Raw genomic sequence first — 16,424 nt, 5'->3', positions numbered from 1 at the left:
ACGGTTTTTATAAGGATTTTTTCGGGGTTCCTTTGATAAGGCTTCCCCCAACGAGCGGTTTGAAGTACCGCAACAAATGGCGCCGGTGTCGGCATTGCGCGCCGTATCAAAGGCGCTATCTTATCTGTGAAATGCTTTTTAAAAATTTTAAGCAATGCCAAATTCTTCAGATACAGAACTTAATGCACATGTTTATTCAAGATATGGTCGAGAAAGTTATTTCAAAGTAAAACCATATAAAATATTATTTTTAAGAACAAAAATTAAAACAAGGATGAAGATATAGTCTAAAAAATTGAAACAATCGAATTAATTGAAAATTTGCCATTTATATTTGTAAAAATTGTCAAGTGTTATGAAAGAACCAATTTTCATAATTGGATTCTGTTTGTTTATAAGACTATAAATTATGCTTTTCATATTACATGTAATTTACATAAGTAGTTCCATTGATTTCTATATGTTTTTAGTTTGAAAATATATTTCATACGTATTTTTAAAACAACTTCTTTTACAATTATGCAACAAGAAAGTTAATTCTATTGTCATAAAAGCAAAAATTTAAGACTTTATTTTTCATTATTTTTTTATGATGGTAGGGACATTGATGAAAAAATACATAACCCGCGTTAGCGGATTATGTAAATTTTTATGCAATGATCACTACCTTCATAATCCGAATGAATCATCAAAGAAAACATTTTATTGTTTAATACAATTCACTAGTATTTTCTGTTCTATTTCTTATGAAAATCGATTATAATAAAGTGATTAGGACTCTTTAGGTTTGTTACTGATTTTCTATGGAAATATAAAAAAAATAACTGTTTATATTAACATATTTCTTTACACTAATCGATAAATTGATTAGGAAAAGCAAGTTAAATTCATAAAATTACTGTTGATGTACGTAAGTAAGTTAGTTAAAAGAAACAGCCAAATCGTCTCCTGTGAGACTTTGAGTCTGACATCGTCATGATTATTTCGTGCAGTCCGTGATTTTTCCTAGGTCGCTATAGGTTTGGACCAATCGATAAACAGGGCGTGTCGATATCTGTCCTGTCATTTTCTTGTCAGTTTCAGCCGCTGTAGATTTCGACCAGTCGATAAATGGGGCGTGTCTGGCTGTTTCTTTAGAGCTATGAATTAACGACAAGTTTCCGTAAGAAATAGAGGGAATAATACTTGGGAGATGTAAAAAAAATATATATAAATCAAACCTGTTTTTTTTAGCGATACTGCTTAAGTTTATGTATTTTTTTCATTTTCCACATGTTAACTCAGTAAAATAAACACCGTATATTGAAGGGGAGTACTTTACATTGATAAAATATCGCATTTCGATAGGTTTTTTTTGTTATACTTAGTAGTTCTTATACAAATGTAGTTGTATTCAATTACGGTCTTCATATATTCCACGGGAGAAACTATTTTTTTTTGGGGGGGGGGGGGGAGCAGTTATTTTTTTTTTCAATATCATTGTACCTCGTCTACGGCAAATCTTATTTCTAGGTCTTTTCCCGTTCTGTAACGCTTACGCTATACGCGTATAGCTTACTTTGTATTTTATATTTTGGAAAGAAAGATAAATGATGGGGAACCTTCAAAAATCCTCCTGTAATCAATTTCAATGATGTACTGGTAATTGAACTGTCAATCTTTAACCCCTTTGTCAACAATGGCGGTAAATCACATTCATTAGTATTTTTTAAGAGGGTTTTCAACGGACTTAATTTTTGAGTTTTTAACGCACTTTAATTTTTTTTTTCAAAATGCTTTGCCACAGAGGTTCTGTTTTGTTTTCATCAAACCCAGTTACAACCGAGTTAATCATCTGGACAGAACACCCCAACCCTCCTCTGTGTAACATTGATGTTCGGGACTTTTTTTTAAATCACCCCAAATTAAATATTTCCATTGTACCTTACAAATTACCAAAAACAAACAACGTCTAAAATCACTTTAATTGTTCTTTATAAATGTACCTTTTAGTAGTCATGGACATGCGCGGATCTAGATGAGAGTCGAAGCCCCCCCCCCCCCCCCCCCCCCCCCAAAGAATTGAACCTTATTAAATTCACAAAGTAAAATATCGACGAAACCAGGCCTAGGATCCTTCTCCAAACAAAGTAACATGACAGGATTCTCATTCCATGGGCGTCGGAAGGCATTTCATATTGCATGGGGCGGCGAATATTTGATAAAAGATAAGGTGGGGCGGGGAGTGAACCGGATTTGACTTGAAATAAAGATATCCAACGATATGTACCTTATATAAAATTATAAAATAATTAACATATTATATGTTATAGTGATAATTGTAGTAAATGGTATATATACATACTTAAATAGTTTCAGCACTTTGTATTATAATTAATATGCTCATACATTGTAATATTCTCCTGAACGTAGCCTAGTCACGGTATAATTAAGGGACCGGCTCCCTGTTCCGACAACCTTGCGAGTGGAGGGGGGGGGGTGTACATTTCAAGTCGGGTTCGTAATACAGAGACCAGTCGTCTGGATGATGCTGGTGGTAATTTTTTCTTAGTATGCAAAGATGATATGCATTTGTTTCTACTTCCTTGAAGGGGTTGTAATTGTCGAATGTGAAGGTACACACAGCACTCTTGGGTCCCGTTCTTTCCATGCAGGTCACCGATCCAGTGCAGCCTCTGCTCCTGATGACTCCGATTTAAAGACATTATAGCTGTTTTGCAAAATTCAAGTAGTCTGTGCATGGGAAGCTTTCTCTCAGTCTGCTCTACAGTATGTAAGAATTGTTCACATAGCATAGGATGTTGTTTAAATGATGAAGTTGCCTCCCTTTGACTAGATGAACATTTAGTAGATTTTTTAATAATGATGTAATTTTTTAAATTTTACATACATATACTGGCTTAATTCCAATTATCTTGACACAAGTTAGGTGCATGGATTTTAATATATATTTCACAATCCTGGATTACATGTAGTGAGTTAATTGTAGTTATTAATGAATGGTCTCAATTTTGCAAAAGTTGAGCATAAATTATTTTTTTTTATTAATGTCAATTTACAAAAATTGACTTTTGGTCTTCCTGATGTTTTGTTTCACTTTAAGGTTCCCTTACCATGAAGATAATGGTGCCCCCAGTCTTTAGACTATTTCTTCCTCTCTGATGGTGACGGTGGATTGTTGACCTGACTTCCGTCATTTCAGGAGACAATTAAGATTTTGTATGCACAAGGTATAATTCAAAAAGCTTGCTTTAATGCAGCCTTATTGTGCAGCAGAGTATTTGGTTTAAAGCCATAGGAATGCCCTTTCTCAAATATTTGCATGATTCAAATAGAGCAAATTATCTCACAATTGTATCAACTGCAGGGGTTAAGAGAAATGGAATAATAAATTATTTGTTTAATCAACATCTTTCCATATTCAAATTAATTAGAATATATATTCTTGCTAATGTACTCAATCGAGAATTAATAATTTTGCATTTTAAATTGACATTTCATGATCAGTCATTTCAGCGCCTTTACTTGAAATCTGGGTAGAATCCAGCCTTTTTTTTTGAAAGCTTAAGTATTTTAAAACAAACACTTTTTTCATATTTGCATATTTCACATGTATTTTACTTGTTACAGTCATCAAAAAGCAGTCAAATCATCTCAGATATCGCTGTCAGCCCACACTCATAACTGCACTCGCTGAGAGAGAGAGAAATCGAGCCTCGACATACCTCACTGCTCCACTGACCACAAATAGGCGTTATTATTGCCGCTTCAACGAAGACAAATTGGTACCAGTACTTAATATATGTACACACTTTGTACTTTTATTTTATATAATATAGTTCCCCTTCTCTTTTAAATAAAACTATGAGTTAGCATGACAATTGGTCAATTAATTGCTGACCCTGCAGGCGCCACTGTTCTGACGCCAATATCGTGTGGTTGATGTCAAATTTAAAAGGCTAGTTGCTGATGAACAATACATTGATTTCTTTCTTCTAAAGTTTTATTAAAAAAAACAAATTATCATAAAGCATTCATAAGCAGTATCATGTTTACATATATATGTCAATCTACTCATTGTCTAAATACATTTTCAGAATCTTTAAATCAGTTCTGCAAAAACTCCTAGATAAAAACACCAAAGGAAGGAATATTCCACACAAGGATTTTATTAAGTTAGAACAGAAGATACAAGATTAGCAGGAAATCAAACATCTACTCTAATTCTAAAGGTTTGAAGGTAAGTCAAAACAATTGTCTCATTGGATGTGAATTCTGACTGGGTTAATATACAGGTATCACTCCTCTATATAAGTAATGGGCCTCAGTCCCTTTGTGGCCTCGCTCCATTGCTCAGGTAAAGAATTGAGTGCTACCTGTCTGTTAACCCATTATGTGTAATTAAAACATGTCACACAGAGTTTGCTGATAACCACATGTAATAAATACAGTCCATTTATTCTAATGTAACAAACACAGATTATAGACACAGTAAAACACTCACTTTATATATACATCTATAAATAGAAAAAGGAGTTTGTCTATATGTAATATACATGTACATAGAATCACTTGATATACATGTGATACATATAAACACAGTTTGTTTACATACAATATATAAACATGGTCTGTTTTGTTGACTTGTAATATCAATATGAAAGAACAATTTGTTTACATACAAACATATGATATATAAACAAATAACGATTGAAGAAATGGAATGATTAACTCACGGAAAGCTAACACAGATACAGTTAGACAGTCTGTTTACATCTTGTAGACACGGTCAGTGTATGTGTGATACATTAAATTATCCACACACAGCGTGTTTACATCTGATACACACCGTATGATGACATGTAATGTGTACAGTTTGTTTACATTATATCTACACACAGTATGTAATATATACTTATACGCTTTGTTTACATATAATATATACAGTTAGTTGATTTACATGTAATATTGGATTTTCTTCACTTTACCTGTGACACACTCAGCCACAAAGAGGTTGTCTCTGGTGTCCACACATAAACCCCATGGAGTCTGTAAATGACAGTTGTCAATGTAGCGGAGGAACTGTCCGTCCTGATCCAGGATGTGGATACGGCGGTTGTTACAGTCTGCTGTCAGGATCCGACCCTGGCTGTCTGTTGTGATGCCGACTGGATCAAATAATCCCTTGGTAGTAGAGGGAGGACCAGTGTAGGTAAACCGGAGTTTCCCGGCCTGATTGACCACCACTACTGCACGGGCTCTATTGTCTGACACACAGATATCTAGGTTCCTGTTCTGACTGATGTATTTAGTGCCACCAGATGAATAGAGAGGTTGTCCTTTGTCATTGTACTGAATACTTTGTTTCTCTGTGGAGCCAGAGTAACGCACAACTTTGGATTGTTTATCATCACTGTCAATGACAACCAGGAGGTCACCAGAGGAGGTACTACAGACACCGCGAGGTCTCCACCCCCGTAGTCTGATCATTGTCTGTATCTGTGTATTCTTCACTATGTTCACAGTTCTATCATCGTAATCAGTATAAACTAGATCCCCACTCCTTGTCACTGCTATGTTTGCTGGAGTGTTCCCTGACTTGGTTTGGATGGACTCCACTAGTTCTCCCTGCAGGTTGAAGAGTTTCATCATGTTGTTACTACCACGCATCCATACTTCTGTATCATTCAGACACGTCACACCATATAGTCCATACCCTGTGTCTATATCTGTGATGATCCGAGGTACATCCATCAGTGACCGGTCTGGGGGAGAGGACTCGGCTCCCTGGGGCGGCATGCTGTAGTCTTGTTCCTCTGTTGTAAAAGATATTGCTGACAGAGAACCAAACTGTTCAATCAGCTGATCTGTGTGGATTTCCTGAGGCCTAAAGTTTGGTAAGGACACTTTGAGTTTAGAAGGCAATCTTTTGAATGCAGCGTTCCTGGATTTGTACTCGGAGACAAGGCAGACATCTTTGGAGTTCAGTAGCTTCTTAAGTTCAGCAATGGTCTGTGTTATTTCAGAAATGGTGTGTGTGATTTCATTTTCCTGTTTATTTAGGATGGGCAGGTGTTTGGATTCCATTTCCTCCACGTTAGATTTCAGGTTTGTGATAATGGTGTCTATTTCTCTGTGCCAGACTTCTCCTTGTTTGTCAATTGCTGTTGTCAATTTCCGGGAGTTTTTACTCAGATCAGCTTTCTGCACTATGATGTTGGATGCAATCTCTTTGTATTTAGGATAAATGATTTTTTCTAATTCTTGCAAATCTTTTTCTAAAATTCCTGTTTTTATTTCAAAACTTTGGAAAATGTCAATTTTTTTATGTCCTGAATGTTTTCCAGAGGAAATACACTTTGCACAAATAGGAATGTCACATTGTTCACAGTGTAGTTCACATTGTTTTTCATGGTGTTTTCTACATTTAGGATTGTTCAAAGTGGTTAAATATTGTTTTAGTGACACCACTTTATGAACTTTAGAGGAATCAGATAAATGTGTCTCTACACAGTCTTTACACAGATGTATATGACAAACTTCACAGTACATGGGGGCCACAGAGTGCTGACACAGGGTGCAGCGTACAACATCCTGGGCGCTGTTCCTGGGGTCCATGGTCAGGGAACCCTTGTAACTATAGGGGAACTTAACCTGGAAAGCAAATTCAGTATGTATTTATGATGTATACATGTATTATCTTGCTTTGATTAACATGTACTTATATGTAAGATTCAGATATATTCTATTTCATGGATAAAATTTACATTTGTGTATATTAAGAGTTGATCATACATGTACATATACAAATATAAGATTTTTTAATTTTTGATTACAAAAAAAGAATAAATTTAAAGATAAGAATTAAAATATTTGTCCAAACAATTTTTCGACTATTAAGAAAACACATTAAGAAAGCTAGTGGATTATAAAACTTACCTAACGTTATACCCCATTGGTAAACTTCAGGTCTTCTTGATCAAACATGGCGGGCGTCAGGTGTTTATTCTTCCTGGTCGGTTGCTACCTGTGCAAGATCACGTGAATGAATTTAATGCCAGGTAGTAACTTGTGCTTGTGTATGTGTTGGTTCAGAATTGGGGTCACCCATTGTTGGGAGGTTTAAATAGATCTGACATTTTTATCACTATAAGGTGCAGGGTTTATATTTTTATTACGAGAAAAATATTTAACGTCTGATGCCTGTGTGCTTATTCAATTCAGCTTTAAAATGTAGGCTATTTTTAGTTTTAAAGAAGTAGATTTTGTTTCTTATGACTAGAGATCCTCTCTATAACAGCTGATGTGGTGTAATGGTGCACACATTCATTTGGGAATGAAGAGTGGGTTCAAATCCCATTATCGGCATACAAATGTAGAGATTTATCAGAAATCAGCTATAAACCATATAGTTATGTTTAACTTTGCAACAAAAATGGAAAAAAAATATCAACTTATGCAAATTTGCATTACCCATATTAAAAAAAAGGATTTTATAAAATCATGATTATTTAATTATAGAAAACAGATTATTTTTTAAATTAAATACAGTTGTCTAATTATCTGTTCCAGTAATACTAAAATTAATTTTCAATAATGTCAAACTTGATGACATTACTTTAGGTATGGTAGAGAGCTGAAATTTAGATTCTGAAACACAGTAATTATTAAGAAATTAAAACAACAGTAAAACTTCAGCAAGACTTTCATCAGAAATTGTTTTAAAGTCAGCGATCTGGCACGTGGGCCTCTAGTTTCCGGAACTTTTCAATCCACTCGGTAGGTATTTATTCTACACTATCCAAAGATGGCGACTTACATTGAAAACATGCGAAAACATTTTCAGCAAAACAAGAGAATACGAGAGCACACGGCGCACGACTCCAAAGTTCACTCCGTGGCGTGGAGCTTTGACGGACGGCGCCTGGCCTCGGGGTCCTTTGACAAAACTGTCAGCGTTTTCCAGCTAGACAATGACAGAGACCGAAAGGTAGGCTGCTGGAGTGTTGCACTGTAAAACAGACATTTATAGGTGTCAAAACATGGCTGAGACATACCTAGTCTTGTCCCATGATCCCCTGCTCTTCGATTGGGGTCATGTAACAGCTGCATTCATGTTTAATGGCGGCGCCCATGGCGATGAATTGTGGTCGGATTAACCGGTTTGATATAAAATTCAAAGTGTGGTTGTTTTGAGGTAAAGTGATGTTTGTTATGTAGACTGTCATGATTTTCACACTTCATTCTTCACTTCTGATAGATTTTTAGAGCATGACAGGCGTTTAATCGTTATTAATACGCATTCTAATTTTGTAAACAAGTTTTGCACTGCTGCAAATCCTAGCCGGTTCGTGTATTTCCAGGAGTGTCTTAGTTTTCCTTTTAACATTAAAAGACAACATTTGTATCAGGATTCCAAAATATCAAGCTTAAATTTGTAAGGTCTTCCTGGTTTACTCGGGTTTCGACCTATAGCTAGGTATCCGAATTTCCTCGACGACAACACGATTTGTTTATCTATTCCTACATTAACCCAGTTTTCCCTTGACAATCACAGACCAGGCGGGGTCACAGGGGCTCCTATTTCAATATATATTTCTGGTTGCTGTTTATACGATTTTTTAATTTTGATATAATGTAATTGTTTTTATTCAAAGTATTATTAAACTATATGTGCAAATACTGAGATATAAAATAAGTATTGAATGAAGCATCAAACAATTCAAAATTTTGAGAATTTTTTCAGAAAATGGATAGAATTCCTTCCTTCCTTCCTGCTACCAATCTTGTCTCGGATGTCTCCAAAAAGAGGTGTAGGGAATTAAGTTCCCCAAGTGGGAAAACACCTCTGCAAGAGTGTAAAAGACAGCCTGCTTGTGTGAGTAAATATATTTAATTATGTAAATTAAACATGTACATATATGTAAATTAAGTGCAAACACTGGTTTTAGAATTAACAATTCTTATTTGAAATTGCTTTTACTTTTAACAAATGAAAGGTCAATTATGTATATTCAATTTGAAACATATAAAAATACATCATATTCAAATATGAGGAAAATTCCTGAATATCTGAATTTTTTTTTCATGTTTGACAGTGTATCAGTTAGAAAGAATAATCTTAGTGTGTATCATTAATGTTGAAAATAAGTTATTTGTTCTTGTCAATTATACCTCTTCTTTAATTAAACACAGGTATTAGGAGTACTTTCAACTTGATTTATAAAAAAGTTCATAACTAAAAATGTATTCTTAGGTTGCATATGCTGGTCTGTCATTGCAATGTGATTTATTGTCATTTCATTTATATTATTGTTGCCCATTGGTAACACAAGGACAGCTTGGAGCGTCAAAGAGAAGGAATTCTTTGAAAACTATTTGAAAGAGGTAGAGGTTCCCAGTGGTGGAGCAAACTCTTTTTGGAACAACTTTGCAATATTGTTAAATAAACACTGCGGAACAGCGCGTACAGGTAAATACAACTTGTATGATGTGCATGTTATATTAACTTTGAGTTAATTAAAAAGTTTGATTTCTCTCCTATCCAGTATGTATATTTTTAGGGCAAATGTGTAGGAGTAGATGTACAAGAGTTAGATCCCTGTTTGGCGAGACCAAATCAGAAACTGTTTCTTATCAATCTGGGACACACGTTTCTGTAGAAACACAGACAGAACCAGTCATACCCTTGTTGCAGAAAAGGTGAACTTACTAATTTATGTTGAATTGTGACAGTCACACCAGTTTGGTTGCCTATGGCCTGATATGTAGCTCATTTGGCTGGAGATTCAGGGGGCATGGGTTAAATCCCAGTCTGGTCTGTCATTACTTTAATTTTGTTCATTCCATTCCATTGAGAATATTTCAAAAATAAAAGGGAAATAATGAAAAATTCAGTGAATCTCATTAAACCATACTTTCCATTTTAGGTCCTACACTTGTACAGTTCCTCTTTATGATTCCAATGACATTTGTCTTCCGGAAGGAGTAGACAGTGGAACCAAAGCTGTTCTTTCAAAAATTAAAGAAACGTTTCAAGTTCCACAGGCATCAGGATCACCTGAGAGTTTGTCTGCGCTTTTAACTGCAGTTATAAGTGGTGATTTAGATGCTATATCCAAAGCTGTTTTCCAGCATACAGACCTGAGAAGCTTGATGGAAAAGCTTTTTCAGCAAGAAATCCAAACACAGGTGTCCACTAAATGTCGAAGGTCACCTGACAGTTGCCTTTTCCCAAAGGATTATAGTGCACTTCTGAACTTTTCGGTTGGTGATGTTGTAGAAGAATTCTCTAGAACAATGCCTTTCCTTTTCCAGTGCTTACTGTCTGTGGTTGTTTCAAACTCCATGTTGTTCCGAATCACTCTCAACAAAATTCAATGCATTGTTCCTAAGTTAGCCATGGTATATCGCATTCTCATGTCTTTGCGCTTTCAATCGAAGAGCAGGGGATCATGGGACAAGACTAAGACATACCCCTTTGAATTTGGGGCGTTTTCGCACGCGAAAGGAGCTGATTTTTTTATCAGATGAAAAACAATGTGTAACTGTAAGACAATAAAGATATCTATCCCAGTTTTGTAATAATGCGAGGTCGTTTGAATTTTTGATGCGTGATGTTTGCGGGGGGGGTGTGAAAAGGCCCGGGCTTGATTTTCAAGTACATGTATAACTTCGAAGTAGACAAAGTCTCACGCCTTGCTGGATGCAAGTGTGTATTTTGCTTGAAAATTGTAAATGAAGTGTTGTTTAAAAAGATGTTGAGAGGATTTGTCGTTTTGAATTTTTAATCTATATCTCAAGTTGTGCAGTTTTGGTAAGAATATATCAATACTGTAGTAACACCTATGGGCCTATTCTTTTTAAATGAGGATGTTTTGTTTTTTTCCGACATGTTTGTTGAACAGTATAACCCAAAAATCAACCAAATAATTTTTGTCAATTTTGAGATAGTATGGTCACAAAAACTCGAATATAACTGTTATTACAAATAAAGGCCTACTGCCTTTTTATCTTCATCCTTGAAAACGTAATTTCTAAAGCTATGTCGTTTTAGCATGGTGTCATTTATGTAGATATCATGCTCAAATTTAATGTTCGCGTGGAAAACAACTTAAAGATCTGTTTATGCATATAAACTATTTATTAATAAAATTAAGGTTGTATGGGACACTTCCATGTTATGACATATAAAGTGCAATAATATAAGTAATTTCTTTCTCAATATTGTAACTAGCTTACAGGGTAGCTCAGTGGGTAAGAGGGTTTGCTACAAATCTGTTGGTCATGAGTTTGAATTACACTGGGGATGTACATTTTTTACCTCTCCAAATATTTTTAAAAGCTATTTTTTGATTTAATATTGTAAAATTTGAAAATTCTAAACCGGTGAAAGTACTCTAATTATATATAATGTACTTTAATCCACATTCATATCGACAGATGACCCATACCACCTTAATTTAATATTTTTTCAAACATTGATTATTCTGACAATTATTTTTGGATCTGTCTACAAACTCTTTAGGTCAAAGATTGCGCATTTCGTGGACATAGCGACAGTGTTGACCAGCTGTGTTGGCATCCAAAGAATCCGGATCAGTTGGTGACAGCTAGTGGAGACAAGACAATACGAATCTGGGACGCCCGGACCAATCGTTCTGTGGCCACTGTCAATACTAAAGGTAAAACAACGGTTTATTCCATGACCCAGGAATAATTGATCTATAGACATTGACAATACTTACTTTGAGATAAAACAGCTGTTAACATGGTTAATACAAATGTACAGGGACTTTTGGACACTTCAATAAATGTATGTGAAAAAACTGAAATTCCATTGATTTTGATAATTTTGTTACACATTAACTGTAAATCAATATTTAAGGTGAAAACATAAACATCTGCTGGTCACCAGATGGCAGCACTATAGTTGTAGGCAACAAGGACGACCTAATTACATTTATTGATGTCAGAAGTCACAGGTCAAAGGCCGAGGAACAGTTTAAGTTTGAGGTCAATGAGATCTCGTGGAACAATGACGGGGACCTGTTCTTTTTGACGAGTGGGCAAGGCAGCATAAACATACTGAGGTACATGTAGTTTATAGATAGATGAAGTATGAAACATTGCAGTATAATGAAGCAGTAATGAACTGTGACAGTCAGACCGATCGAATACCGGCATCCGAGTAGCTCAGTCGTTAGAGGTGTGGACATGTGCCGAGTGACTTGGGTTCGAATCCCGGTCTGGTCCGTCATTATTTCTCCCATGCCGTTACTTTTGGTGCCATGACTAATCCCTGGAACTGACAGGTTAACTCCTGCCAGGGGAAGAGCCTGGGGTGATCTTCGAGGGCGAAGATCATTTAAGGGTGGAGGAATGTGACGGTCAGACTGGTTCAAATACCGGCGCCAGATAGCTGAGTTGGTAGAGCACCTGACTAGAGATTCAGGGGACCCAGATTCGAATCCCGGTCTGGTCCGTCATTATTTTCCCCATCCCGTTACAGAACAAATGGTTAGATTAATGATGGATACGACAGCTCAATGAAGTGCAAAGTTTTTCATAACTGTGCATACTTTATTAACTCAATACCTAGTGCAGCATTTTGGTAATTTTAAAAAAATTGAATTGTATGCAAATAAAACACATTGTTATCAACAGCTACCCAGATTTAAAACTCCAGCACACCCTGAAGGCTCACCCTGCTAACTGTATCTGTATCAAGTTTGACCCCAAGGGAAAGTACATTGCCACTGGTAGTGCGGACACCTTGGTCAGTATTTGGGACGTAGCAGAGCTAGCCTGTATTAGAACCCTCTCCAGATATTAAGAGTTGTGCACAATGTATTACATTTATTCACTTCAGTGAAGATTCACTTCACAAGTACTGTACATTTTGTTGCATAGAAAATACACATGTACACTCATAATGGTCTCGAAAACTTATGTATGATAATATTCAGAAAATTTATAGCTTTTTGAATTCTAAAGCTTAATGAAGATTTACTGATGTCAAGTTTAATATGTAGCTGATGCATTGTATATGATATTGCTCAATATGCCCAAGAAATCATATATAAGCATTAAGCAATGAAATTTGGTCTCTGTTCCTTAAGAAGAATTTATAAGAATTACAACCATCTTTTTATCATATAAACTCTACTTATTAAGGATCTCTGATTTTTGGTCGAATGATATTTCTGTTTTATTGCAATTACTGAAAAAAACAGAGTCATGGACATTTGGTGTGCTGATTTCAGATTAAGAGGCCAGTCAGAACTCTGAGCTTCAGCCATGACGGCAAAATGCTGGCCTCAGCATCAGAAGATCTGATTATAGACATAGCAGAGGTTGACTCAGGTAAGAATGTTATAGTAGACTAGACTTTGACCCGTGCATGCATGGGTTGACATTGCATTTGATATTGGACATTTAAGAAATAGATCGACCTATGGCAAAATGAACTGCCTATTTTAGCAGTAGTTAGACAGTTCTTAAGCAGTTTTCAAATTTTTTGGCAGTTTTCAAGCAGTTCCAAGCAGTAAGGGTTTTAGAGGCATGTCAAAACTGTTTAGGTAAAAGTATAAGCAGTTATTCTAAGCAGTTTTCTTAGCAGTCTTTGCAGTATAAGCAGTTATAGGTCAATACACACCTCACACGGGATTTGCATCATTCTAGAATTCATTTCCAACCAGTTACAAATCTGGGTCACTGGCTGCTGTCAGATAAACTGACCACTCAGAATCAAGATCAGAGATAACTGGAAGTTTGGTTGAAAATTTTGAATGTATCAGTGCCATGAGGGGCAGTTAAGAGTGCATGTGATATTCATCACAGAAAATGTTGTGTATGGGCAAACTCAAATAAATTTATGTATTTTAATATGTTCCAAGGATATTACATATATTTCTCTTAATGTAAATAAAATATTTCAAATAAATTTTCATTGAACAGTTTTTAATAATGGTCTGGTTAGATCACTTAATTTACCGGTATATAAGATCAGATATACTGCTCAAGTTTATATGCATGGGAATTGACCCTTAGGGAAGGCTGAGACTACAATGGACAATCAAAGGTCTGAGAGTATCTAACATGAAAACATTTTACATAACAACTTCTCAAGAACAACTTGGGGAGAAGCTTATAAAGTCATGATTGTAATTTGAAGTCTTACAATAATATATTTTTATATTAACTGTGCTAAAAGCTAGCTAAATGCAGTATCCACATGCAAAGTAGATTCAAGTTGGCTTATATGGTACAGTATTATACATGTATGTCTTTATGTAATAATTTATTCCTGAAAATGTTAAAACTTATTTATATAACCCACAGATGATATCAGCAGTTCCTAGCAGTTTTCATCTTGATTATATTTCATGCATATTCATTTATGAAAACCATATTAGGGAGCGAGCAAGCAGTTTCAAACAGTTTTTACCAGTTTACATCAACTCATTTAAATTTTAAGGCCAAAATAACTGCCTTAAAACTGCTAGATAGCTGGAAGGCTTAAAATTACTGCCTGGAACTGTTTATATTCATTATGAGACATATAGGGGAATCCAACTGCTAAGAAAAGAAAAGTATGGAAGGCTAAAAAATTGCTAAAACTGCTTAGATAACAAAACTGGTACTGCTAAGGAACTGCTTAAAAACTGCCTTCCACTTTGACATGGGAGATACATCAATACACCGTATTATTGACATTTACATAAGCAAGCTCAAGCCTACAAAAACACTACTGTGGAATCATTAATTTTCGTGGGGGCGAATTTTCTTGGATTGCTTAAATTTTACAGGTTTGTGGGGACGTAATTTCGTGTATTCTCTTAAACCTACAAAAGAAATATGACTTTATTACCTTAATTTATTAATTCGTGGGGGATGTTAATTCGTGGATGAGAGCTACCCACGAATTCCACGAAAATTGAGCCACCACGAAATCTAATGATTCCACAGTATTCATTTAAATACACTCTGCTTAGTTAGAATAACCTAACAGTTACTGTGTCTCGGGACAGGCCTTCACCACATTTAAACTAGATGCTGTCATTAGACAGTAATACCCGCACCAAGTGTTTGCCCCTAAATAACACTGTTTAATACCAGTTTAATTTAAAATGAAGGCCACATGCAAGTTCCGGTAATGCATTTAAATACATTAAAAATTATGATTTGCATAACTGAAGGATGAGATCCCTTCCCATATAATAATACACATGAGCAGCACTTTTAAATGTGCAATTTTGGGTTGAATTGTTTGCATGTGAATTTTTTGTTAATCAATTATCTTAACATTTCATGTCATATATAAAATATAATGGTCTATATTCATATAATTAAATTATGCCCCCTCTCTGCGGCAGTTGCTGGCTTTAGATTTGCTTCTGTGTGCCTACATGTACATAATCGTGTGAACGGATTTAGAAAAGGGGTGCGAGTAAGGGGTTCATACCCTCCCCCCCCCCCCCCCAATGAAAATTCATTTATATCGATAGTAAAATTACCAAAAAAAACACCTCAGACTCCAATGCCCTTACAGACATGTAATTGCTCTAACCCATTGGGCTTCAAAGTAAGGTAACATTATTTTTTTTTGGGGGGGGGGGGGGGGGAATATTAGCGAGCGCAGCTCGCCGGCGCACAGCGCCGGCGCGAAGCAAGCTCTACCGGCAAGGCGTGTGTGAATAGAAAATTCGGACTATAAATTATAGTTGCACATTCATTCAACGGATTTTTTTGGCGTCAGTAAATCGGACCAGTAATGCCTTGTTTTAATCGTCCCAGTAATTCCCTGTATATATGGTTTCCCATTTCACACTCTCACGAGAACAAGATAAAGACTATGTACATCATGCATTGTAAATAAAATAATTCCATTACATAAGACTAACAGAGTTGTCGTTCCTTCGAGTGACGTCACAATGGATTTCTTGCACATTGATCCCACAGAATTTTTCGGAGTCAGTAAATTTCGACCCACAATGCAATTTATCAATGTCGGACGATCTCACTAGACTTGATTCCTTCTCGCGAGAATCACAGTAAAACTTTTGAGAAACAGATAAATTGTGTAGTTTCAAGAATTTCATGCTTTTTAAGTAAACAAAACAGTATATTTCACTTAGTTTTTTTTTTTTAAAGAGACAGACGACACTTGACCGACGTAAACTTTGACGTCACAATAAGGGGAAATTACTCTAAGTAGTTATTGTTAATCTGCTGAAATATAAATATCAAAATATTCTCAAAATCTTGCAAAGCTAACGAATGGGGACATCTTTTTTTTTTTTTAATAGGAAACAGTTGTAACCTGCTCTCATTTGGATGAATGCTCACATTTATTTTATTCACTATATATTTACAGTAATTTCCAGGAACGTTTTTTTAAAAGGGGGCGTCATTCAAAAAAT

At 35.6% G+C, this 16,424-nt stretch overlaps 1 protein-coding gene, 1 long non-coding RNA gene and 1 pseudogene across 2 annotated transcripts; 2 read left to right on the top strand and 1 right to left on the bottom strand.

Moving 5' to 3' along the window:
* Positions 1-3,994: 3,994 nt before the first annotated feature.
* On the bottom strand, positions 3,995-6,661 carry LOC128182066 (uncharacterized). The gene has a single exon (XM_052850688.1). The coding sequence runs from the start codon at positions 6,616-6,618 to the stop codon at positions 4,957-4,959; it is 1,662 nt and encodes a 553-aa protein (XP_052706648.1). The 5' UTR covers positions 6,619-6,661; the 3' UTR covers positions 3,995-4,956.
* Positions 6,662-7,807: 1,146 nt separating this feature from the next.
* On the top strand, positions 7,808-14,099 carry LOC128180658 (THO complex subunit 3-like; annotated as a pseudogene).
* On the top strand, positions 8,072-10,608 carry LOC128182067 (uncharacterized). The gene is made up of 4 exons (XR_008243398.1): positions 8,072-8,197; positions 8,747-8,878; positions 9,564-9,702; positions 9,930-10,608. It is a non-coding gene; the product is annotated as an uncharacterized LOC128182067 (long non-coding RNA).
* Positions 14,100-16,424: the final 2,325 nt, after the last annotated feature.

Source organism: Crassostrea angulata, chromosome 4, assembly GCF_025612915.1.
Source record: "Crassostrea angulata isolate pt1a10 chromosome 4, ASM2561291v2, whole genome shotgun sequence".
Taxonomy (NCBI): domain Eukaryota; kingdom Metazoa; phylum Mollusca; class Bivalvia; order Ostreida; family Ostreidae; genus Magallana; species Magallana angulata.
The sequence above is the reverse complement of the archived record's forward strand: the minus strand, read 5'-3'. Positions and strand labels throughout refer to the sequence as shown.